Source organism: Maniola hyperantus, chromosome 3, assembly GCF_902806685.2.
Source record: "Maniola hyperantus chromosome 3, iAphHyp1.2, whole genome shotgun sequence".
NCBI lineage: Eukaryota > Metazoa > Arthropoda > Insecta > Lepidoptera > Nymphalidae > Maniola > Maniola hyperantus.
Genome location: NC_048538.1, coordinates 7,811,310 through 7,838,047, shown reverse-complemented (window position 1 = coordinate 7,838,047; position 26,738 = coordinate 7,811,310). Strand labels below are relative to the sequence as shown.

Here is a 26,738-nt window from a genome sequence, read left to right as displayed (position 1 = left end):
GTACACAGAGTCGCTTAATCGTTACTTAAGTTTAGTTAAAATGAGACAGAGCTATCTATATCTCTCACATAAATCTTTAGAGCCTCAATAGCTCAACCGGTATAGGAGTGGACTGAAAACTGAAAGTCGACGGTTCAAATCCCGCCCGTTGAACTATTGTCATACCCACTCCTAGCACAAGCCTGACGCTTAATTGGAGAGGAAAGGGGAATATTAGTCACTTAATATGGCCAATATTGTTTTAAAAAAAAAACTGTCTGGTTTTAACTCAATCTTAAGTAAATTTGCGACTCTGAGTACGGCTGTAAGTTTTTGCTAGCGTTCTGGTTACACCCTGTACAGGGTGTAATTGAAACGCTAGCAAAAATTTTGCGCTATTATACCTACTAGGTACCTAAATATAATCCATTAACCAATAGGTACCAATAACCATTTGCCTAATACTTGTAGTTTTAGTTATAATATCAGTATTTTTCAAACCAGCAATGTATACCGTGCAAAACTTGACCGTCTACGACGCAGCAATCTCCGCAACGTTCGTTGACCTCTAGTATCGGTCAGATGTTTTATCTAAGTATACTATGATATACTATTAGTATTAATATTATAAAGAGGTATAGTTAGTAAGTTTGTAGGGGGTAATCTCTGGAACTACTGAAGCGATTTTGATTTTTTTACCAGTATAAAGCTACATTATTTGTGAATAACATAGGCTCTATTTTATTTTTAAAAAAATAGAGATCGTTAAGAAAATTGTAATAACATAGCCGTGCAAAGCTAGGGTCGGTTGCTAGTTTGCAATAGAGATCGAACTTTAAGAAAACACTATTGAGTAAATTTTTTATAAAATATAAATTTTAATTTTAATTCGCATTTTTTTGTAGTCATCAGGTATAATCATCCAGGTTGTACTATCACCTGTCTTCGTTATTGCCGGCTTTCTACTAGTACCCTGTAGATAGGTTTAAGTACAGGGTACATGGATTCAGGTATAAAATCAAAGTCAAGCAATTTTACGAAAGAACTTATTTATTTAAAAACTTAAATACTAGCGTTTATTTATTACAGTAAGTACAGATGATCAGATTTATACTCTATTAAGACCGAAAAACCGTCCAAGTGCGAGTCAGGCTCGCGCAACGAGGGTTCCGTACCACAGTCTCGTATTTTGCACGATAATTCAAAAACTATGATGCATAAGAATAAATAAAAATCTGTTTTAGAATTTACAGGTAAAGACCTTTCATATGATACCACACTTGATATAGTTATCTAACTTCGAAAATGGAAAATACTAATTATTAGTCCATGACCACAATAGGCTAGTTGACACTTTTTTTAAGTTGGTCTTAAATGGTTAATATTTGTCCTATTAGATCAAAAAAATTAACACTATATTTTTTTGCGCCCTAAAAACCGTAAAACTTTAATTTAAAAATATATTTTTCTTAGACAGCTGAAAACACTGTCGGCCATGTTTGACCGATAGATTATCTGTGCTCTGACGTCATGCATTTGTAAACAACAGCATAACCTCCCAAAGTTTAATAAACATGACTTCTATACTAGTTTACATGAAAAATATAGTAAATATCGTTATTGTATCATCTGAGAATGTAAAAACGCATCGATAAAGACGACAGGAAAGTTGTGGATTAGAGTGCCCAGTGAAATAAATATACGTAACACGCGAAGACTTGCTTAAAGGGATCCTATATGACTAACGACTTCAACCCAAATTTATTTTGCAAAGATCACTTTGTTGTAAGTCTTACTTAATAACTTATTCAATTTATAAAGAGAAAACGATATTTTTTATGTTTACTATGAGTTTTTAGAAATATATAAAAACTAGCTTATGCTCGTGACTTCGCCCGCGTGGACTTCATAAATTTCAAACCCCCATTAACCCACTCAGGGGTGGAATTTCAAAAAATCTTTTCCTAGTGGATACCTTCTCTTTACCTACAAAGAACACACCCACTAAATTTCATGTATCTAGGACCAGCTGTTTAGATGTTTAGGCTGTGCGTTGATATATAAGTTAATCAGGACTTTAAATTTTATATATATGGATACTACGTTAGTCCCCGCGTGACATAGAGATAACATTTCTTTGTTTACATATTTAATGAAGTCACATCATGGCTGACAGCGTTTTCTGCGTTTCAAATAAAAATAAAAACTGTATTTTTTTAAATTGGATTTATATATCCATCCTGCGTTTTTAATAATTGTTATTGATATATTTCGTTGTCTTAAGCAAAATACTATAATAAATAATCATTTATTGGATGAAATTAGATATGAGTCAAGTAGCCTATTTACTTTTTTTTGTGTGATGTAACTACAAATTCACGGTTTTCAGATTTTCCCCCGAATGTCTGCTATAAGACCTACCTTCCTGCCAAATTTCATGATTCTAGGTCAACGGGAAGTACCCTGTAGGTTTCTTGACAGACCGACAGACAGACAACAAAGTGATCCTATAAGGGTTCCGTTTTTGTTTTGAGGTACGGAACCCTAAAAAGTGTATTTAACTGAACTATATAATTATATAACTGAAAGAACTGTAACACTACAGATTTTTAACAATGATTTCGATTTTTAACAGTCAAATCCATGTGATTTTGATTATTAGTTCATAGTAAACTGCTTTAATATCTAAAAAATCTGCACACTGTAATATTCTTATAAGTAGGTATACATAAACAGAACAGTCAATAAAACGTCCATAAAAATATTTAGGCTAGAAATTGCTAAATAATACTTTATGGAAAGTAGATATGTCCGGTTCAACATTTGAATTTGTGCTGTACAGGGCTGGCTTGTTACTGCTACTGAAAAAAATAAAATAAAGTAAGTCCTGTGAAAAAGGACCCCAGATGGGTTTGATACTAGTAGGGCTTACATCAACTAACCACGTGACGTGAGTACAGTCGGGAGCATCTATATTTATAATGGACATTACTCAAGATAGTTTAAATGCTAAAATAACTTTACTAATAAAACATAAGTAATTCAGTTAGACTATGTTATTTGACTAACAAAATAAAAGATTTTGAATATAGTCAGTTGTGGCAATAGCACAATACTTCTTTCACTGCAAATAAGTTCTAAAAAAGGCCAAAACCCTTCTCACTCTGAGAGGAGACCTGTGCTCTGTAGTGAGTGATGATGGGTTGATCATGATTAAGTCATAAGTCTTAGCAATGCAATATGGAAAAACTATGTTTTGTATATTTACCTTGACGGTGCAGGAGCTGTAGTGCGAGGAGTGACAAGCAAGCAATTCATAGGTTGCTTATCTAATTGTCTATTGTGGTAAAGCTCGACAGCCCGTTGAGCATCCTCAAGACTCTTATAAAGGACTTCTGCAGTCCCAGGTCTCACTAGACGAGATTCTACCATGCCCCCGACATCACCAAATAGCTCCTAGTAAAAAATAATAATTAATCTTTCACCTGTAATCTACCTATAGTTATAGTATATAGTGCGCGCAATTCAAGTAGGTAGTCCAATCTGAACACCCTTGAAGGATACGACTATGTATTGTACAAAAACCGGCCAAGTGCGAGTCAGGCTCGCGCAAGAGCCTCAATAGCTCAACAGGTAAAGGAGTGGACTGAAAACCGAAAGGTCGACGGTTCAAACGCCCGCTGCACTATTGTCGTACCTACTCCTAGCACAAGCTTTACGCTTAGTTGGAGGGGAAAGGGGAATATTAGTCATTTAACATGGCTAATATTCTTTAAAAAAAAAAAAAAACGAGGGTTCCGTACTACAGTCGTATTTTTCGACATTTTGGACGATAATTCAAAAAGTATGATGCATAAAAATATATAAAAATCTGTTTTAGAATGTACAGGTGAAGACCTTTCATATGATACCCCACTTGATATAGTCACTCACTTCGAAAGTTGAAAATACTAATTATTAGTTCATGACCACAATTAAATTTTTTTTATGTGATCTAAGCCTAAATTCACGGTTTTCAGATTTTTCCCCAAATGTCAGCTATAAGATCTACCTACCTGGCCTGCCAAATTTCATGATTCTAGGTCAACGGGAAGTACCCTGTAGGTTTCTTGACAGACAGACAGACAACAAAGTGATCCTATAAGGGTTCCGTTTTTCCTTTTGAGGTACGGAACCCTAAAAACAGATCTAAGCCGGGCTTGAGTATATTTTGATTTTTGATCTTTATTCTAAGACTGTGCTCATTGCCACATTGCAACTTCAGATCGGACTACAGGTTTTTGTAGATTAGAGAGAAATAAGGTGGTCCCTTTTAACAAATAACAACACCGCGATTCGCGAAGTAACTTATCGACAGATTATTATAGTTTCGGTAGATTGATTATATTATTATTTGACGACCTCTCTGGCGCAGTTGTGAGCGCTGCCGCTGTGGTCTTTTTAGTGGGAGGTCCCAGGTTCGATTCCTGGCAGGGGTATGGAATTTTATAATTACTAAATTTCCAGATTTCACTTTTTTTTTAAAATGTAGTTTCATGTAAAACGTGAAGATGTGTTAAATAGTTTCAGGAAAGAGGATGGAACTCCTCCTCCTCCAGTAATTAAAGAAAGTAAAGAAGCTTCGCACTGGTAACATGTTGTTTTATTATTAAAATAGGATGAATAATATCGGATAATTAAAACAGGATGAATAATATCGGATAACTGATTTCTATGGCCAGGAATTGATATATGTACCATGAATAGCTAGCTTTAGGGGGTGGCATTAGCTGGTCCACACACAGTGAGATTTAATTTAGATCACGAGCAGCGATCAAAATCAAAGATCCGACTTAGATTGACTGTGTAAATGGCTTCCAACAAGGTCAAGCACTAGATTTAGATTTAAATTTAAGCAGTAGATTTATTTTGCTTGATGCGAGCGGCTTGATCAAGTAAACACTTTTCTTATATCTCAATCACTGTCCGAACGTCGGATCAAGCAAAAATATAAAATCGCATTAATCACGCGTCGTCAAGCAAGTAAATGTTTGACTAACGCATCAAGCAAGCATTGTAAACGGTCAAAATGCTTAGTTCAAGCATAAGTTTACGTGCTTGACCCTCTCGGAAGCTCTTAAGAAACAGGTTGGAAGTTCTTCAGTCTCATACCTCAATGTCTCCAGCTGTCACAGAGCTACGTAAATTACTGACGATAATCCTGAACTCGGTGGCAGGTTTCTCTATTTTTTCTACTTTGTTGTTTTCACTACGCAAAGCAGCCATGGGTCTTTTCTTCAAAATCGATGGGGGTCGCGGCGGACTCTTTTCTCTTTCCTTTTCTATAGTAGCACTTCTGTAATTAGATTGTAATTCATGATTATAATTTTTTTCTAATTAAAAATTATTGAGCTTGTATTATAGGAAACTGAAAAAATAAATAAAATCGTAATAGTTACAAACTTTTCAGTACTAGGTACTCCAATGTGTATTGAATCTGGAGATATTCATGAAAAACGTTGAATGCTGGTCAAATCTGATTTTTTTAAAAGTATTTCTGAGTCAATTGGAATTACTAGACAACCATTACCATAAACCATTGATGTTGCATCTTGCATAGGTACAATACGCGGCCGAAAGTAATGTACATCGGTCTTTAGAATGACATTTCGGCATTGTAGAGCGTCGTCTCTGTCACTCATACCTATATGACATTTTGTCGGTCTCAACGACAGGGACAACGCTCTACAAATCTGCTATCTCCTTCTAAAGGTCGATGTACATCACTTTCGGCCGCGTACTGTACTCATGTTGCCTGTATTCAAACGTGTTCTTGTAATAAATGACTATGATAATCAAATCTGTACCTGAAAGAATTGTTATTGTGAGTAACAATTTTAAGTTGTAGACTCGCTTTACGATTAGACATTGTTCTGGAAATGTTATAATTATCTTCCATTGGATCATCAATAATTTCGATATCATTTTCCACTGTTCTAATTATTGGCTTCAACATATGTTTTGCTGAAATAAAACAATTCATATAAAAAATAACAGAAGAAAACTTGAAGTAGAAGTAAAGAAATAAAATGAAGCCCTAAAAATGGTGCATTCTGGCAGGAAAAAGTAGTCGAGTTTTAGGTTTTTTCTTGCACATTTTTGTGGAATACTTAAGTCACAAATAATATATAATGAGTGTATATTTACAGGCTGTAACCAGCACGCAGGCAAAAACAAGACGGGTGACAGTACTGATGATTGCTGATATGGTACCACAAAAAAAATGCGAAAAAATAAATTTAAATAATTCTATAATTTTGTAAAATTTTACGATATATTGCAAATAATGCAACGCCAGAGGTCAACGAACGTTACGGAAGAAGGCCACTCGGAGTCAATGCCGCGGCGCAGGCGGGGCATTGACACGAGTTTTGCACGCTATACATTGCAGGTTTGAAAAATACTAAGTCACTAAAACCACAAACTGAGCCATATGGTTATTGGTATTGGATTGTGTGTAGGTAGTTTAACAATAACGTTAACGCTTTTGCTAGCGTCCTGGTTACACCCTGTATTATGAGCTTTAGCATCATAGCTTGATTGCATTTGTAATAAATAAAAAAATACTCACAATTACCAAAAGACCTGGATCTGGATTCTATAGACCTGTCCTCCATGAAGTTTCTATTATTATTATTGAGGTTTTGCCTTCTTATTGGTTTTGCAGTAAGTGGTTGAGATACAACCTGCCTTGATAAATCTGTAAACACTAAAAATAATGTTCTATTTAGACCAATAATCAGTGTACAGTATGCAGCCGATTACAGTAGCCGGCAAGATATAATATTGTACATCAGCCTTTTTGTACCTACTTATTAAGATTTCTTTTTGTAACCTGTCCATTTGTGTTTCTGTGGTGCAATAAAGTATATACATACATACATACATACATACATCAACCTTTTTTTTTTTTTTAAAGAATATTAGCCATGTTAAATGACTAATATTCCCCTTTCCTCTCCAACTAAGCGTCAGGCTTGTGCTAGGAGTAGGTACGACAATAGTGCAACGGGCGGGGTTTGAACCGTCGATCTTTCGGTTTTCTGTCCACTCCGGTACCGGTTGAGCTATTGAGAGACTTATTGCTCGTCTTTAGAATGACATTTTGGCTTTGTAGAGCGTTATCTCTGTCACTCATACTTATATTTATATGACGTTTTGTCGGTCTCAACGATTTTGGCTATCTCCTTCTAAAGGTCGATGTACATTACTTTCGGCCGCATACTGTAATAGAGGATTTTGTGAACAATCTTGGAATAATACCAACAGACAATACAGTCCATTCTAGTCTAGCATTGGAATGAAATTATTGGTTAACAGCCGTACTCAGTTGCTTAATTGTTACTTAAGTTTAGTTAAAACGAGACAGAGCTATATCTCTCACATAAATCTGTCTTGTTTTAACTCAATCTTGAGTAACCATTAGCGACTCTGAGTACCACGGTGAGACTTTGAAATAATGTAAAGCCAGCACTGATTGGCCCAGTGCTGCCGTCCTCAAGCTAAAACGTCGTTAACCAACATTTGGCCAAATTTGACTTTTTAACGCTATCTTACTTAGAATTTTTTTTTCTATCGACCAATCTAACCGGTATTTTCCTAGCTGCTGTAGTTTTTGAAATAGCAATATGAAGAACGTCGTTAAATAACTACCTGTTCATATGATAACAACACTTAAACGCATTTAACTGACATTTGCCAGTCTAAAATGTCTCAAAGCTGGTTTTTTTCTTAAATTCCTTAACTAAAATGTCTTTAAAGTCACTATACTTATTTTTAAATTAAGTTTATCTCCAAAATTATGGTGCACTATTCCATAACTTAAATGTCTTTTAACGAAAATGCTAGACTAAAATGTCTTTAATGACACATAAACGCGTTACAGTTTAGTGATATTTTGCAAAAAAATATTGTTTCCTATCCTAAAATAACTCTATCCCGCAATACATAACTTTAATGTCTCTAACTATTCCCGCATCTCGCGAGGTTGTGACTTTCTTCTTCTTGCAATGCCGTCTCCTATCGGAGGTTGGCAATCATTAGAGCTATCTACACCTTGGACACTGCTGCTCGGAAAAGAGATCGGGTACTCTTCCCGTACCATTGGCGTAAATTCTTTAGCCACGATGTTCTTCTACGGCCTGGTGGTAAGACTGCCGGCTGTTTTCCCCTGAATAATGAGCTGAAGGCAGTCGTATTTGCTATTTCTCATAATGTGGCTGAAATACTCCAACTTCCGCACTTTTATGGTCTTCAGGATTTCAACATCTTCACTTAGCCTCTGTAGTACAGTTGCATTTTTGATACACTGTACCCAAAAGATTCTCAACATTCTTCTGTATACCCACATTTCAAAAGCTTCTAACTTTGACTAGTGCGCCTGCGAGAGCTTTCTGTAAACGCCTTGTGGCATTCAATCAAACGTTTGCACCAATAGGCAAAATAACCAATGAGTTCAAACCTCTCACTGTACTCTGGAATGATAGCGTAGTGGGAAGAAAACAAGAGGACATAATATGAAGAAAAAAGGAAAATTGTATGATTTTATGGATTTTGTAATGTCACAATTATTACAGCTGACCTAAGATAGTGCTTTTATTTTATTTATGAATACGGAGGATATTTTGAAATCCATGGTTTTTCACGGTTCACTTGTACAAACGGGCCCACAAAGGACGATGGTAACTGAAGAGAGAGTCATAAAATCCAGCTTCACAGGGGAAGTTGGAAAAAATATTATTAGGATTACGATCAATCACAAATACAATAGATACAATGAAACTATAATATACATTAATATTATGCTACTCGTAATATCTACGTACAATAATTAACCTCGGAAAACAGATACAACTCCTTAACCTGTGAACCCTACTTAGCCATGATAGTTTCCTTTAAAATTGATTATATTATATACTACTGCTGTGAATTTTTTCACGTTCCTTTATACAACCATATGGCTGATAAAGGGGGTAGACACTTGACTCTAATAAAAATTAGCACTTTAATTAAAACATCATATTTTACAACGGATCTAGAAATTGAAAAATGATGTTCCCACACCCACAGTATTTTTAAAAGACCTATTCAACGATATCTCACCCTATGGGGTAGACGAGAAAAAAAAATTCACCCCCACTTTACATGTAGGAGAGCCACCCTAAAAATAATATTTATCACAATTTTATTTCACCACTTTGTCGGCGTGATTAATATTTATACCCATGCCAAATTACAGATTTCTAGTACTAATACTATAAGTTTTAACAAAATAAGAGACTACTTTCGGACTGTTCCTCTTTCAATTGTTGTAGTTACCGTTACTTTCATTGGAAAACCTCAAATTTTTATAAACAATGCTAACCTAAAACGTCGCTACGGTTCGATCATTTGCAATAAACCACATTTTAGTTTAGCAATTCTCCCCAAAAAACGCTACTGTATACAAACCATTTCTATTCTACTAGACTAAAATGTGTTTAAATTACAAAAGCCGCATTTTAAGTGTTATGTTATTGATAGTTTTAAGGATCATAACCTAACCTACAATGTCGTTAAAGTCTTTTAGAGTCATTTTACTTTAGTAATTATAAATTTTTTTTAAGTTTCGTAAAACGATGAAAAAAGTAAATGCAATCCAAGCCTTAAACGTCTTAAAGGGTAATCTAACGACATTTAAGTTATGTAAATACAAGACGTTGTTAGAAAAAATGCTAGACTAAAAAGCCAAAACTGTCCTGCTTTAATTATTATTTATTCTAGAAACTTAAAAATACAGCTATTCAAAAGTGCTCTATTTGCACTACATTTTCATAGTTTCAAGTTTTGGATACGGTTATTAGTTATCAAATGGCATCATTTCTTCATAAATTCGCGCTTTTTTGATCATATCTCGAAACTTGGTTGTGGTAGTTAACGACACTTTAGCTTTAGGACGGCAGAGTGATGCTAATTTATACTTACCAACATAATAGTTGTTTTTAATGTAATAGTACTGACCTCTTTCCTTTCTAGATGGATGCTTGTAATGAGTTAGTTTCCGATGATATTGGGGATTTACTCCTGGTACTCTTGCCATTGCCTGCTTCAACATAAAATGTTTAATGTAAATGAATATACATAGTAATTTAAAGCCAGAGCCCAGCAACACATTTTCAATTAGTTTTAATTATAACGCAGGCCATGTATACGGCAAAATGTGTCAGATAATGAGCTTACGCGACAGGTCGAGATGGCAATCGGGGCCTCCCGGTTCATACCCTGATTGCCATTTCGACCTGTATATATATAAAAGCGTTCAAAGACCGAAAACGTTCATTGAGCAAAAAAAAACAGGTCACAACGCGTTGTGGTCACTGTAAAACATCCACATCGCGAAATTCGTGTTATGGCCCTTATGAAAACGTTCACGACGCGTTGTATGGCAATCACAGAAAGGCTACATAGCGAAATTCCTGTAGTGTGTATCATGTTAAACGAGCAGCACAAGTTGTGGTTGTTTGACCAAGAAATTCATGATTTAAGATGCCAAAACTGTTTTCACAAAAAAGACCTAATAGTTGCTAAGACAGTTTTCCTGTATCTCCTATAGTCTTAGATTTCCCCATTCTTGTCAATGTTACCCCATAACTCTTAAACAGATTTTCACAATCTGTTTTTTTATAAATGTATACTGTCGTAGGTTTCATATAAATTTTGTGAATAGTGTCAGAGATGGAGGATGAAACTCCTCAACAGTAAGAGTAAATCAATGGCGATCAGAGCTAAAGTAGACTTTTAACCATAAAACATATTTTTATTGCTTATGAATTAGTAACAGGTTTGATTTCAATTTGAAAAAAAAAATTGGTGCCTAAATGTCTTATATTATTCAGAACATTTATAAGTATAACACATACATACTTGTTTATGAATGAAATGGCTGTAAGTGCCATCATTAACCACTATTAATGGAGAAATAATTGTCGGGCAACAGAAAAAATTACAGATAATATTATGTTAGCCATTATTTGATACCGAAAATGTATTAAACTCAGTGATTCTATAGAATACATAGTCATTTCATGAAATACTAAGCTTGTTTTGGCAAAGTATGAAATATGAATTTATCATCATGATCGTTTCATACATTTCCTAGGCACTCTATACGATTCCAAAATGCCCCTAGGAAATGTATAAAATGTGGAATTATTATTCATATATTTTTTACTCTCAAGCCTGTGTACAAAATAAATTCATATAAAAGCTGAAAAGAAATATGATACACTCACATACATAAAAATAAATAAACTTACATATAGATTACATAAATACATATTTGTACAGGGCGAAGGATTACACCTCAGTACTCGAGTATCTGCACCTGTCTGTACTTGTAATAAGGCAACCTACAACCAGGAGACCATACTTCAGAGTAAGCTCTTGGTGAAGGATTTTGGCTACTTTGTTGTGTCTGTGCAGATACTCAATGTTGGATTGTTGGAAGCTTCAAGACCATTTAAGGCATGTCATTGTTATGTATATTTTATTACTGATAACTTATATATTACCATATTAATTGATGTCAAATAGTTTTGGTAAATAATTTGACCACACTATCGGGAATGCTAAATAATCGTTAACCGATTATATTATTTGCCATAACAACTATTTACAGCATGTCTAGCTGTGACACAAAGCCACAAGGACAGATTGACAGACAGAATATATTTAATACCTAAAATATTTAATATATATATATACCTTTTTTGCTCTTAGCTCTTGTAATCTTAGCCGTGCATCTTTTTGTTTTGCAATATCTGCTAATATTTCTCTAGCATCCATTATTTGGGTGCGTTTTCTAGATATTATTTTATTCCTTGCATCTATCACATTCAGTTTTTTTATAGGCAACTGAGTCTTCATCTTTGACTTAGGTCTGTAAGCAAATAAAATTTTAATAATAACCGACATCCCACTAATAATAATTTAACATGAAAAAAGAACTGGAGAAAGGCTAAGTGTAGCATAAGAAACATAAGAGGCATAACGTATTAAGTACTTAATTTTAATGAAAATTCAATTCAAAACAACCTGAATTCTCTAACAACGGGCTATGGCTTATAATATCATTATCAATTACTAAATTAGAAATATAATATGTTAAAATGTATTAGAAATTAGGCGTTTTGAGCAGAAAATAACAGTTCTCCTAGAAATAATTAAGTACCTTGCGATTTCCCTCCTCTTTTTTTGTATTATATCATCCAAACTCATGTCAATATATGAAGCCATGTCGGTATGGTATTTTAACTTTTATATTTTAAAAAACAATCTATGTTATTACAGAAAATCTTGGGCACTTAAGCAATTATATATTTTATCCTAGCTTTACTACTGATGTACTAGGAGTAAAATGCAAATCAATAGGTACCTAATGCAATATTTTAGATAAAATAACAACACCAAAACGCGTTTTTTTCTATTCAACCGTCTTGTCAAAACAATTGACATCTAGACAACCATAGACAACATTGACAATTTGACAATCCACCGGACGCGCGTTTTTTTTCATGTTCAGTTTTTTCATAGAGAGTTCTGGGGTTTCAAATAGGCTACTTGACAATTTTTTTAAGTTGGTCTTAAATGGTTAATATTTGTCCTATTATATCAAAAAAATTAACACTATATTTTTTTGCGCCCTAAAAACCGTAAAACTTTAATTTAAAAAATATTTTTTTAAATTAAAGTTTTACGGTTTTTAGGGCGCAAAAAAATATAGTGTTAATTTTTTTGATATAATAGGACAAATATTAACCATTTAAGACCAACTTAAAAAAATTGTCAAGTAGCCTATTATTGCGACAAGGCTCAAGCCTCAATCTTGTGAAGTGTCAGAGTGTCACGCTGCGCTGTCCCTGTCAACTGTCAAGGTCCCCGAAGTCCCATTACATGCGGTGTTGCTAAGTAAATAAATCTAAAATTCACTGTTTTTGTTAAATACTAGAGCCATTCCATATGTCATAATATCACTATATCGATAATAATAATTATACGCAGAACAAAAATGTGTCTGCATCTTATAGCTATATTTAGCACTAGGTAAATATAGTATTTGAGCAGATAAACATGATAAGTTGCAAATAAACGGTTTTATTATTCTCGATTTGGAAATTGGGATGGCTTTCCCAATTTTCAATATATTCTGTAAAATTGAGGGATTTTATTTACTGGCAGCCTTTGTTCTACAACTACGCCCCCCTGTCAATGTCATTCAAGTGCCAAAAGAGCCTTGATAGTTGATAGTTGTCCTATATTATCCACAGATATTATCTATCGATAGGTAGGTACTGGTAGGTACCTATCAACTTTACGTTTTTATATCAATTGACAATTGAAATAAAAAGTTAAAATATGGTCAAAATTATGTTTCTTTACTAAAAAATCCTATTTGTTTTCTAATTATTATATATTTTGTCGTTTTATAACCAGAATAAATTATTAAAGATGGAACAAGATAAAGAAGAAGGTGAAATGAGTGACGATACAGAAATGCTCGTAGACGAGGCCAATGAAACTGATACAAAATGTACTGTGGTATGTACAAAAGAATAATATTAGTATGTTTTTGTAATTAGTCAATAATATGAACTAATAATTCAAACGATATATTTTTTATTTTAGCTATATACAGCAGATAAACATGGCCCACTTGTAAAAAAGTTAAACAAAATTGATGCTTCAAAGCTTGAAGAGAGAGCAAAACGATTTGGTTTAGATCTCAGTGGGAACAGGATGGTTAGTCAGACCCAAATCGATGAACTTTACCATAATTTTGGCATAGAAAGTGGAAATGAACGACATTTTAGATTTGATACGCTTCATTTGAATGGTATGCATGGTCTGACCACAAAAGATATTTTTGAGTATTTAGAAGATTATAAACCGGTGTCTCTGGAATGGATTGATGAAAATTCATGTAAGTTTCCATATAAATTTGTCTCCTATCATTAAATTGTAGTTTGTCATGAAACAGAACCAATGTAGCTAATTCCGTTACAACGGAACGGAATACACGGATTGTGTACACACAATCTCTAAACTAAACTAAAATAGCATGTCTAAATCTATTGCTATTCCTTTCATAATGTTGCTTGCGGAAAAGGATATCACTAAATTTAGACCTGTTAATTTAGTTTAGTTTAGAAATTGTGTACAAGAGAATCGGCCCCAATACAACACTGGTAGCAAGCATAACAGCATAGAACAAAGGTAAGGACGTAATTAGTGAAAAAGGCGTAACAAACCTTTCATAACCAGTAGTTTTTGCTCGTGGGGAATTTGTTGAAATGGTCCTGACATAAAACTGATCATTTATCTAACAATAGTAGGTCCCCTCTATAAATACTGAGGTTTCACATAAGTTCATTTTGAACAAGTGTTTCCTGAGTTTCCAGTGACTTCGTTCCAGCTTAGTCTCAAGAGATTAGTAGTTGACACAGCAAGGAGTCACAGTGGCAAGAGGCGGCAAATAGAGGCACGGCTAGTGCAGTTATGTGAATAGGCATATTTTAGGCAAGCATGCTCCATCTTAGGCTGCATCATCACTTGCCAGCAGATGTGATTGCAGGCTAGCTCTAGTCTATAAATTTAAAAAAAAAGTTATATATTGGTGAGTATCAGCTGACTCTCCACATGGTGTGCTGCTGCAACCTGCGCTAGAAGTCACTAAACATGCTCATTTTTATTACAACAATTTCAGCCATGTCAAAATAAATAAAGCAGTGCAATGTGACTAGTCTAAATTAAAACTATTTATTTCTCAAAGTATGGCATGGCACACTTTTTGAGACTAAAAGTCCAATCTGAATTTGACCACAATCCATTTACAAATAAGAGAACCAAATGTACTATCTAATCTACAATATAATCTAGTATAAAATATTAATTTTACAACTAAGTAATCATTTCAGGTAATGTTGTCTGTCAAGATCACATCTCTGTTGCATTAGCTTTGTTGGTGCATTCCAGAGAAATTAAAAATGAGGAAATAAATGAAATGCTACACGAAAAATCTACATACCATTGGAGAGAAGGAATGCCTCATCCAAAAAGAGATTTAATATTGATGCGTTTTGCTACAAATAGTGATAAGAAAACACCTATAAAAATGCCAGAACAAAAATTAAAAAAAGATTATGATGAAGACAACATTAACACTTTGGGGAAAAATCCATGGGGCGATTTATGTAGATCATGGGGAGTTTATGATCATCAAGAGGTATTTCAAAGAAAGTTGCCCAAAACAGACTTTGAAGAAGATAATCTTAAAGGACAACCAGCCGTAGACATAAAAAATAAGAGATTAGCAATGCGACTTGGAAAACGAAGTTTTAAAGTTGAAAGTGACACTGAGAGCAGTTCTTCAGATTCAGAATGGAAGATGAAATCTAAAACACCTAGAATGAGAATGCACGCTGATGATGAAGAATCAAAACAAAGAAAACAAAACTTACCTAAACAATACAAAGTTGAGGAAGATGACGGTTATGCCCCTTTGTCAATAGAGGTCATTAACTCGAGAAGTACATTCACTCCAAGAGAAACAAGAGTGTCAGACAAGTTTAGATTTAAAGATACAACAAGACAGGAAAAGGATTCTAGAATAAATTATGTGCAAAGAAATATACAATCTAGATTAGGTGTTAAGGTAGCACCAGAAGAAGACTCGAGTTCAAGTGATTCATCCTCATGCAATGAGTCAGATCATAATATCATGAGCAGGGTACAAAAAATTACCAGCACCTCAAAAAATTCCTCTGATGTGTGGTCTAGATTGGAAGGCAAGCCACAGATTGTGGCACAAAAAGATCTTAGACAAATTTTAACAACACGCAAACATAAATCAGATGATCACAAACATGAATCAGATGACTTAAGAGAAAAACTTGGTAAAACAAAACAATGTAATCTACGTATTGAAATAGACAATAATTATGCTGATGAATAAATCAATTTTACTAGTCAAATAAGTATGTAAAGTACCTATTTGCTTTTTTTATATTTAGTTGTTATATTAAAATCAGATGTAAAAACCACGCAATCGCGGGAAACAAGTGTATGGTTTAAAAAAAATTTACGTAAATAAGTACATTATTTTCATGACTGAATAAAAAGAATGATCCAGCAGTTTGAGTTTCTCTGATGCATCCTCAATTTATTGCTTAGGTATCAATGATCAGGTTCATAAGTTAAAAACAATAAATGCTTACTTATATAAATTGAAACAATAAAAAAGTATTAAACATGGTGAAATATTCTTTTAATTATCTTTCATTGTTGGTAAAATTATTTGACGTCACCTGCAGTTGAACTGCACTAAACAGGTTGATTTTTACAAATGAGGAGTGAAGCCACAAGATGCGTTGCGATGGCGGTGCGGCGCCTGAGCGGTACCGCTGCCTCATCCTACATAGAAATCGCTGTACCATGCCACACGATGCGTTACGGTGTCGTGCGGCGCCGTACCGCACGCGCAATGGACTTGGGATTAGAGAGACGAAGCAGGGAGTGAGTGCATTGCAACGCCATACTTTTTTCCGGAGCGGCAACGCAGTGCCCGTGTGGCACCCAATACCTACTCAAATTCATAGCAGTGCAGCGCTGCAACGCACCGGTAACGCGTCGTGTGGCGTCAGTCTTAGTTGTGTACATGATACTAGGTGGGTGACGTCACAAAAAATATGGCGGACACTAGCCAGCGCAAATCATCTAGTGCATAAGAAAGATAGATCGAGCGCTCCCCAATATTTATTTGAAGTAAATACCTACCTACTTATCGCTATCACACTTCGACTGCTAACCGCAACCAATACAAGGCCAGGGGCAAGATCTAGAAACGATAAAGATAAGAGCAGGACAATACCAAGACACGACACAGAGGAAACCAAGACAAAGACAAGACCATGATAAGACAAATACAACACCACGACCTGACTAAAACAGCACCAAGACACGACAAAGACGACCAACACAACACCACGAAACGACCAAGACAACACCAAGACGAAACCAGACGACCAAGACTTAAAAAAAATAGAAACTTATTAGGCCTAAGAATATACAGAATACAGATGGGTTGTCCAACATAATTTGGCCACTATACGCTTTATAAATAGTACTTACAGACTGAATGAATTATCCAGGGTTAGTTAATTCATGCATAATTTGATTAAATAAAACAACTTTATCAATATTTAGCTCATATTAAAAAAAAAAAATTGTGCGTTTACAGGTAGATACTAATTCAAAAAGTGCTCATATAGCTAAAAAAACATTTTGTTAAAGACATTTATAAAGTCTGTGTGGTGGTGTAAGTACCTATGTGTTTTTAACTAAAGTGAAGTATGTTTGATAAAATATAATTAATTCACAACAAATGTAAATATAGTAAACAAAGTATCTAAAAATTGTTAAGAAAGAACAATACGAGTGTTATATTGATTCCATTGCAACAATTGTAAATAAAAGCTATTTTTATACTTGAGTGCTTATTTTGTAAGGACTTACACAAATTATTTTGTTACAATAAGAATATTCAGAGGTGAAACATGTTAACTGTAGCTTAATATTAATAATTCGATCTCTGAAATAAATGATGATATTAGGGTACGAGCCCCGACTCTAAATCATAAAAAATCATAATAATTATGTATCCACCTAAGACAATAAATAAGTAGGTATAGAAATAAGTAAGAATGACAGAATTAATAAAAAAAATATAATATACCTCTACTATACTCCATCCACGGAAAGAAGTTAGTTTAGGGCTCTGTTTGTTACGTAATCCCATACAAATGACAGACAAAAATCTCAGTTAAGCATTTTGACTCACCAACCAATCACAAACAAAACTTTATTTTCGAATTGAATTTCAAATGTTTTTTGAAAACATATTCGAATTGAATTTTGAATGTTTTTACCCAACTGCCTCAAATCCCAAAGAAGGGTTATTTGAAAACATGTTTGTGATAGGTTGATGACTCGAAATGGTTAACGCCCACTGAGATTTTTGTTACTGTCATTTGTATGGGATTACGTAACAGAGTCTATACTAATTTCTATTCGTGGACTGAGTATAGGTAGGTACATAATAATTTACAGTCAAAAAGTTATGACATTTTTTTACAATAAATACTTAACTCAATCGCCCTTAATATATTTAATATGCCACTACAGTAGTTACATTGTTATAAGTATGTAACAAAATATAGTTTACTTGATATAGCTTTTAGGAGTTAGTTAGTAGTAAAATAATAAAAGTCAAACTAGTTAAAGATAGAATTTAAGTTACAAAACGGCCTCTAAAGTAGACCTACTTGAAATAAACTTTATTTGTATTATATGTATCTACTTAATATGTTATATTTTATTGTTAATATTTTGTCCACTTTTAAACATAAGTAACATATTAAAACAAATTGATAAAGCACCTTTGGAAGTAATGTATGTATTGTATGTAATAAATTTATATACAAAAAACAAAAATACCAATTATTTAATTAACATCGAAAATAATAATCGAAAAATAAGTGGAAACAGGTAGCCACTTGTAAAAATAAGTAGGTATAGAAAATTATTTGACAATAAGTCATAGCACAATATACCTAATATACTATTTAAACTTAATTTGGACGCTGTTTCTTGTATTAAGTCTTGTATTAAATATATTTATTGAAAATATATTATATAATTATACATATACTATATTATGTAATTACTTAAATTGAAACTGAAAAAAAAAGATTTATGAATAATAGCATAGCTCAATGCATTGAGATTCCACTAGACACATTATTTTGTTGCATTAAGCCGGCCGTATATTATCAGAAAAAATCCTGTCTCACGGCAGAAAGCATTCGACCACCACCCAACTCAAATGCTCATGCATTCTGAACCTACTTGACGTGACCCTTAGGTCTCAGTCAGATAATCAGTAAATTTTGTTGGAACAGTCGTACGTTTCTGATGTTCGCAAAATGAGTGCGACAGAAAGTTTTCTGACAGACAATTTTATTTTTGATAAAATATACGACCTTAAAAGCTGTGAATAATAATGGCCCCGATTCTCTAGTCTCTCTCTAAACTAAATTTAGAGTATCTGCATCCTTTTCTTTTTACTAATGCTAAAAAAGGAACGGAACATGACTTTCACATTTAAAGACTCTAAATTTTAGTGCACAATACAAATTTAAACAGTACGTTCGCGAGTGCGTGCTAAAAACACGGGTTTTACCATCTAAAAATTAAATTTAGAAATGTCAAACTGCTTCTGTCCTTTTCATATTACAATAGTAAGAAGAGGGTGCGAATACTCTAAAATTAGGTTGTGCTTAGAATCGGTGCCACTGTTAACTTAAAAAAATAGTTTGATTTCCAATACAATAAGTGCACCAAAATAATTAACTTTTATAAGTTTTGAGCTCATTATGTCGTGTATAATTGTTTAAGAATGTATAATTTTTTTGTGCTTTTATACCTATGACAAGTATAAACCCTTGAAAGAAAACATTGTGGAATTTGAAACAAGAAAATAATTTAGATAAAAAAATTATAATAAACGCTGATTACACATTTAGTAGCATCACTGAAATGGACATATTATACAAGTACCCTGGAAAAGGTGTGCCTTTAATACATAGTTATATTTTTGTGTGCCAATTCGAAGCGCCTCGCAGCCGAGCGTACAGGAAATTTAATTAATTAACACTGTGTTTGTCTCGTGTTGACAGTCTCATAACTAACCTTTAGTTCCAAGTACACTTTTTAGCCACTTTGGCTCTGATCATCTAATCCCACTGCTGCTATCAACCAAAGTGGCTAAAATCAAGTTGCTTCAAAAACAGATCAGCAATTGCAAGTCTAGCGTACTTGTATTAGAAGAGGTTAGTGAGTAGCACGCACCGAACTCGACACATTAATTATGTGGTACCTGCCACAGATCTTTATGGAGAAGAAGCGAAGCACGGCCCAGCCTAAGAAGAATTATTTCCCAAAATATGGGCCTCCTGGTCTGGGCATAAAATAGCCCTGACATGTCAGGGCTATTTTATGTAGACTGTAACTGAGTGGCTTAAATCAAAAATGACTTACTGAATTAAAGCTATGTAAAAGGAATGTCTTAAAAATTCGAATATGCCAGTTATTATAATGTAATGAATAATAATGAATGTCAGTATACGTCCCACAAATTGGTATTGCGCTGGAACCATGTCTCATTAACATCGAAATGACGCCATTTGACGTATATTTAAGTAAAAATATACCATCAGCTCGAAACTTCAGTCTAATGCTGACGTCACTAAAATGGCGGCCACGTGCATTAGCAATTTGCGGGATTTATACGCGCCTACTATCTAACCTGCGGGAAAATGCAATCAGTGACAGTTTTCAATTTTTTATACCTACAGTAAACAGTTTCAATAAAATGTATTAAATGCTGTTTTTTTAGTGTCTTTTTTACTCATACAATTTAAGTGGAATGTTTCAGTCTTCTTAAGTACTTTTCGCGCCCTCATGTCGAGACGACTGTCAAGTCTAAATTTCCGCATCGGAAATGTAAGTAGGTACCTAAGTACTTATCTGTTTTTGTCTTCTTATTTCAATAATTAACTTAAAAAGATCTATGTTAGTGAAGTAGATGAAAGCGTTATTTAAAATCATTTAGATTTTTTGTCTTTTTCTGGTTTGTCCTCGTCTTTTTTCTTCGAAATTAGCGTATGTTTCGCCTTTTTCAATTGTTTCTTAACTTTGTCCTTTACTTTGTTTTTCTTCAGCGGCGTCACTGCATCGGCAGATTTTATTGATGAACTATTGGATTCGCTGTTCCTTTGTGCTGAAACAATAATTTACTGTTAGTTACTTGCTTATTAAGTTAACTACCAACTTTGTCAAAAAAATTGTATGTCAAGGTTTTTTTATTAGGTAAATTATATTGGTAGGTAAAATGTAAGTCGATAATTAACGAAATGTTACTGAATACTCGCGATTTACGCCTTATGACGTCGCACCGCGCACCGCGCACCTTTCAATCTACTAGCCAACGCCAAAGCGGTTTGTGCATCGCGGATCGCCCAAGCATATATACCGGTTGTTCCATAAAAGGTTGCACTTGTCTTATTTCATGTATATAGTCAATAAAATATTTACAATGAACCAAAAGCTTAATTTGCTGTAATCCGCTGAAACAAGTCGAATCTGTATGGTGCAACATGCAGCATGCGAAATGCACCGCCCGCCTTCCCACTGCTAAACATTCGTTTATCAAATTCACAGCTTCTCAATTTGTATAGAGGCAGTGCGGGGTAGTAGGCGGAGCGATGTAGTGGGGACCAGTTGGGGGTAAAGGTATTTAAGACGGCGCGTTTGCCGCGCGCGTCACTTTGCAATTGTGCATTGTAAGGTCTACATCTCCTGAGGATGCTCCGGTGTCGGGGCGAAACGTGCGTCGATTGTGTTTGGGATTTGTGTGGTGCTGCTTGGTGGTGGTGCGTATTGCTTGCCTGGTGGCTGCTTCTTCCTGCATGTTTAGCAGTGGGAGGGCGGGCGGTGCATTTCGCATGCTGCATGTTGCACCATACAGATTCGACTTGTTTTAGCGGATTACAGCAAATTAAGCTTTTGGTTCATTGTATATCATGGACTTCCGCAAAGTAACGCCTGCTTCTATACACAATAAAATATTTCTTTAGAATCTGTTTTATATTTTTATCGGTGATTGATTCTCTTAATGGTTTCCTGACTGGATATGTTGACTTCGTCCGCGTGGATTTGGGTTTTTAAAAACGGGGGAACTCTTTGATTTTCCGGGATAGAAAGTAGCCTATGCCACTGTCCACATTTTTAACTATACCCATGCAAAAAATCATCACGTCAATCTGTTGCTCCGTTGCGAAGTGATTGAAGGACAAACCAACAAACAAACGCACTTTCGCATTTATAATATGGGTATTAATGCTACATAACAATTCATCCAGCGTTCTATTGCTATGCTATTGCTGGTACTGAGATAATATGAACGTAAGAAACACGTATGTGGTTGCCATCACGTTACCTTGTCGCATTTTAAAACTATGTTTCCGCCTGAATAATCGCGAAGGTATTAATGAACTTTGAAGGATGTGTGGCCTAGTTGTAACAGCGCATATCAAACGATCACGCTGGTTAAGCAACCTTGACCTCAGTCGGTAGTCCGTGGTGTCCGAATTTGACCTTTTCGTCTCCTACCCTCGCAGAAAAAGTTATGGGAAGTCCTATAATATGGGATCCTTTTATCCTCTGGAAATACGGAACCATAAAAACGGAATTTTGTAAAATTTTATTCAAGTCCCTCGCTGTTTTAAATTTGCAGTCTAGTTTTCGCGGTAAGCAAGAAGTTAGAAATGCTGTAGTACCTCTCTTGGATGCGATGGAGGCAGCGATAGCGTAGTCCTCCTGGCGCTCGCGGCGGCGCTCGGCGTCCAGCTGCTGCACCAGCTCGTCACGCAGCCGCACCACCTCTACCAGCCGCGACACCAGCTGCTCCTCGCGCGCCTGCAGCACACTCCCAGTTATAAGTCATCATAGAAGAGATAGATTTATTTTATTTTATTAGAAGGGTCATCCACCATGCTGGCTAGGTGCAGATTGGCAGACTGCACGCACCTTTGAGAACATTATGGAGAACTCTTACGCATGCCGGTTTCCTCACGATGTTTTGCTTCACTGTCAAAGCAAGTGATATTTGTTTTAAACGCACATAACTCCGACCAATTGGAGGTCCGGGATCGAACCCTCGACCTCTCAATAACCACTAGGCTGACCACATACAAACGCCACTGTCACTGCTCTTTGGGTTCTGTAGAATCACTTTTTATCCTTACTAATATTATAAATGCGAAGTTATGTTTATCCTTCAATCACACCCCGCAGCGAATCAACGTGATTTTTTGCATCATCATCATGATCAACCCTTCGCCGGCTCACTACAGAGCACGGGTCTCCTCTCAGAGTTAGAAGGGTTTGGCCATAGTCTACCACGCTGGCCAATTACGGATTGGCAGACTTCACACACCTTTGAGAACATTACGGAGAACTCTCAGGTATGCAGGTTTCCTCACGATGGTTTCCTTCACCGTTAAAGCAAGTGAAATTTTAATTACTTAAAAGCGCACATAACTCCGAAAAGTTAGAGTTGCGTGCCCGGGATCGAACCCTCGACCTCCGATTAGAAGGCGGACGTCCTAACCACTAGGCTATCACAGCTGTTTTTTTGCATGGATAATAGCTAAAGCCTGGAGAGTGAAATAGGTTATTTTTATCCCAGAAAATCAAAGAGCTTAATTAAATTCACATATTACTTACTAGATGATGTTCGCGTGGATTTAGGTTTTTTGAAAATCCCGTGGGAACTCTTAAATTTTCTGGGATAAAAAGTATAGCCTATGTCCTTCCCCGGGATATAAGCTAACTCTGTACCAAATTTCATCAAAATCTGTTAAACTGTTGGGCCGTGAAAAGCTAGCAGACACATTTTCGCATTTATAATATTACTAGCTGATGCCCGCGACTTCGTACGCGTGGATTTAGGTTCTAAATTTTCTGGGATAAACAGTAGCCTATGTCCTTTCCCGGGTTGCAAGCTACCTCTGTACCAAATTTCGTTAAAATCGGTTGAACGGTTGAGCCGTGAAAAGCTGGCAGACAGACAGACATTTATAATATTAGTATGGATAGTATGGATTATGTTCAAGTACGTAATATATAATATTAGGGTAAAAATAATATATTAAAACATTTTACCTTGTCCGCATCAATTCTGTTGGCGGCGGGCCTTGACTGTAAGACCCTGATTTCATGCTCTATATCAGCCTGCTCTTGTTCAAGTCTTTGTTGCCTTCGTCTATACAAAAGGAAAATAGCTATAAGTACAATATTGTGTATTCGCCGCTGCATCGAAGGTCACTAAAAAATGTTATTGTAGTATTGAGTTACATAGAAAAGGCCTACCATGAGAACCCGTTTGTATGAGATTATCCCTGATGGGTTACTGCTGTTGGCATTAGGTAGGACAACTCTGTTATAATGCAGATTGATTTTCTACACATTTGTGATAAGAAGGGAACAAATCAAACTATTTAAAACTACATAAACAATTTAAAATAAAATGATTTCATTTTAAGCATATTTCGTTCGTAACAATGATTTTGCAAAGTTGACTGAAAAATGAAAAAAAAATAAAATATATTCATTAATCCTATTACCATCTTGAATATTATGGTAATCCTACATTAAATGAGTAAACAGATGTACCTATGTTGTAGTGAATACATAAAAGGTAAAGTATGTAACTGAATGGTTAATGCATTAGGTACTCACATGTACATAAGCTCAGTCTGCTTCCTAAACAGGTCATTTTTCTCGTTGACTAGTTCACATAGCTGTATTACCAGGTCTTCTATTTCCTCTTGAGGCGCCGTGGGGCCGTCGTCGCCTGTACCAGTCACATTTGATTGCTGATTTTATTACTAGCTACTTATACAAATACTTAAAGTTCTTCTAAGAGGATTTTATTTTATACTAGCTTATGCTCGCGACTTAGTCCGCGTGGACTACACAAATTTCAAACTCCTATTTCACTCCCTTAGGGCTATATTCTGTGCTTAGGGGTTGAATTTTCAAAAATCCTTTCTTAGCGGATGTTACGTCATAATAGATATTTGCATGCCAAATTTCAGCCCGATCCGTCCAGTTTGAGCTGTGCGTTGATAGATCAATCAGTCAGTCAGTCAGTCACCTTTACCTTTTATATATTTAGATACAGGAAGACTAAATCACACGAATTTGTAAATAACAATTTGTTTTCCTGTCTATCATACTCAACTGCGGCGAAGCCTAAAAGAGGGTTCCTATGTCTGCTCGTAAACACTCAACGAAACCGATTTTGATAAATGATAACGCACACACCTCTAACTTTTCGGAGCTATGTCCGTTTTAAGTAATTAAATATCACTTGCTTTAACAGCGAAGGAAAACATCGTGAGGAAACCTGCATGCCTGATAATTCTCCATAATGTTCTTAAAGGTGTGTGAAGTCTACCGATCTGCACATGTCCAGCGTGATAGACTATGACTAAAATCCTTCTCACTCTGAGAGGAGACCTGCACTCTGTAGTGAGCCGGCGATGGGTTGATCACTTATGATATGTCACGACTCTACCACCGGTTCGGAAAGCAGCTTCTACTGAGAAGAGGCGGCCAAATCTTTGTAGTAGATATAATTTCATCATAAGTCACCAAAAAACATTAAAATCGTCAATTTTGCTAAAATACGCATACAAGAAATTAGAATCTACTCATGAATTCAAGTTTGCAAGGTTGTGTTGCATTAAGTTTTACAATGCTAAATAATTTTTAAAAGTTTGATACGCTGTCCTGTACGGTACAACGAGTTACGCTATTTTCCCTTGCAAGTGTCCGTATGTACATGGGATTGTGATGGATGATGGTAATCTACATTCGTAGGCATCACTACCCATATTATTATAAATGCGAAAGTGTGTTTGTTTGTTGGTTCGTCCTTCAATCACGTCGCAACGGAGCAACGGATTGGCGTGATTTTTTGCACGGATATAATTAATGACCTGGAGAGTGACATATGCTACTTTTTATCCCGGAAAATCAAAGAGTTCCCACGGGATTTTTGAAAACCTGAATCCACGCGAACGAAGTCGCGTGCATTAGCTAGTTTAAAATAAAATATAAGAAGCCAATTTTATCTTAAGCATGTTAATAGATATGCATGATACGAAATACGATATATCTCGGCCGTCCATTCCACAAACAGATAAATGTATCAAAGCAGAAACAGAACACCCTCACTTTAGATACGAATTTGTATTACACGTTATCGTACGAAATTAAACTGGCCGTATGAATTGAATACTCACACTGGTTACATTTTTTGCTTCATAAAGGTAGTCTTCCGGATGTACCGGTGCTGTGCTGTCGTATATGAATAATCTATATCTTCTAGTTAAATTTTTTTCGATTCGGAGACTGCGATCTGCGTTGATGGTCGCACAAATGATAGGTTGAACCTACATTGAATCACTTTGATGCCACAAATATTTGTGTTAAAAAACCGAGAAATTTTTCGATATTTACTTAAATTTCAAACGCATGACGGCAATAAAATAATATCTCAACAAGTTGAATATCGGAACTATCCGCGTGTATACTGTATACGTACGACTAACTAGCATCCAGTGTGAGCGCCCCAATATTACTTGAAGGAGCAGCTACATAGTTCGTGCCTTTTCTTACACGTTTGCACGACCGACTTTCGTACGGAAACGCATCTGAAGTGAGCGTGACCTAATGAAAGTAAACAAACAAGCGTGTAATAGCGTATAAAGTGCAGTGGTGGAATTACCCTCACACTTGTCGCGGATCATCTGCTCGAGGAGCACACCTTGGCGCTCCAGGCCCAGCTGCTGCGTCTCCAGCAGCTCGAGCTGCACCTGCAGCTCTTCGGGCAACAGCTGCAGCTTCACGGCGCGCCTCTCTGGCAGCGGCAGCCCCGGCGCCGGGCCTTTCATGCGCCGCGCTGCGGCGTACAATACACTTTTAGGGTGGCCGCATAATTCGCACCCCTAGATCAACCCTGTTTCAACTCAAATACCTTGGCTTTTAATATAACCTCA

The 26,738-nt window shown here is 35.5% G+C and overlaps 3 protein-coding genes across 7 annotated transcripts in view; 1 reads left to right on the top strand and 2 right to left on the bottom strand.

The window, feature by feature from the left end:
* Positions 1 to 1,011: 1,011 nt before the first annotated feature.
* Positions 1,012 to 12,594, bottom strand: LOC117996622 (polymerase delta-interacting protein 3-like). 4 transcript variants are annotated; one of them, XM_034984736.2, is made up of 8 exons: positions 12,227 to 12,594; positions 11,761 to 11,935; positions 10,018 to 10,102; positions 6,590 to 6,727; positions 5,826 to 5,982; positions 5,131 to 5,314; positions 3,248 to 3,435; positions 1,012 to 2,837 (listed from the first exon to the last, which is right to left on the bottom strand). In XM_034984736.2, the coding sequence occupies exons 1-8, from the start codon at positions 12,289 to 12,291 to the stop codon at positions 2,750 to 2,752; spliced, it is 1,080 nt and encodes a 359-aa protein (XP_034840627.1). In that variant the 5' UTR covers positions 12,292 to 12,594; the 3' UTR covers positions 1,012 to 2,749. The 4 variants fall into 4 exon arrangements, with proteins under 4 accessions (XP_034840627.1, XP_034840625.1, XP_034840626.1 ...); XM_034984734.2 differs by having other exon boundaries at positions 1,012 to 2,840; positions 12,227 to 12,589; XM_034984735.2 differs by having other exon boundaries at positions 1,012 to 2,840; positions 10,018 to 10,099; positions 12,227 to 12,581.
* Positions 12,595 to 13,364: 770 nt separating this feature from the next.
* Positions 13,365 to 16,185, top strand: LOC117996615 (nuclear cap-binding protein subunit 3-like). Its single transcript, XM_034984720.2, has 3 exons — positions 13,365 to 13,593; positions 13,681 to 13,975; positions 14,970 to 16,185. The coding sequence occupies exons 1-3, from the start codon at positions 13,504 to 13,506 to the stop codon at positions 16,004 to 16,006; spliced, it is 1,422 nt and encodes a 473-aa protein (XP_034840611.1). The 5' UTR covers positions 13,365 to 13,503; the 3' UTR covers positions 16,007 to 16,185.
* The window catches only part of MICAL-like (protein), a 26,544-nt gene continuing 14,798 nt past the window's right edge, over positions 14,993 to 26,738 (bottom strand). The window contains exons 10-14 of one of the 2 annotated variants that reach the window (XM_034984698.2): positions 26,468 to 26,641; positions 24,412 to 24,526; positions 23,836 to 23,935; positions 22,449 to 22,587; positions 14,993 to 20,890 (exon numbers count right to left, since the gene is read on the bottom strand). In XM_034984698.2, coding sequence (XP_034840589.1) covers positions 20,715 to 20,890; positions 22,449 to 22,587; positions 23,836 to 23,935; positions 24,412 to 24,526; positions 26,468 to 26,641 — 704 coding nt within the window. In that variant the 3' untranslated portion in view covers positions 14,993 to 20,714. The remainder of the gene's footprint in view (positions 20,891 to 22,448; positions 22,588 to 23,835; positions 23,936 to 24,411; positions 24,527 to 26,467; positions 26,642 to 26,738) is intronic. The other variant, XM_069508580.1, reaches the window with a different exon arrangement.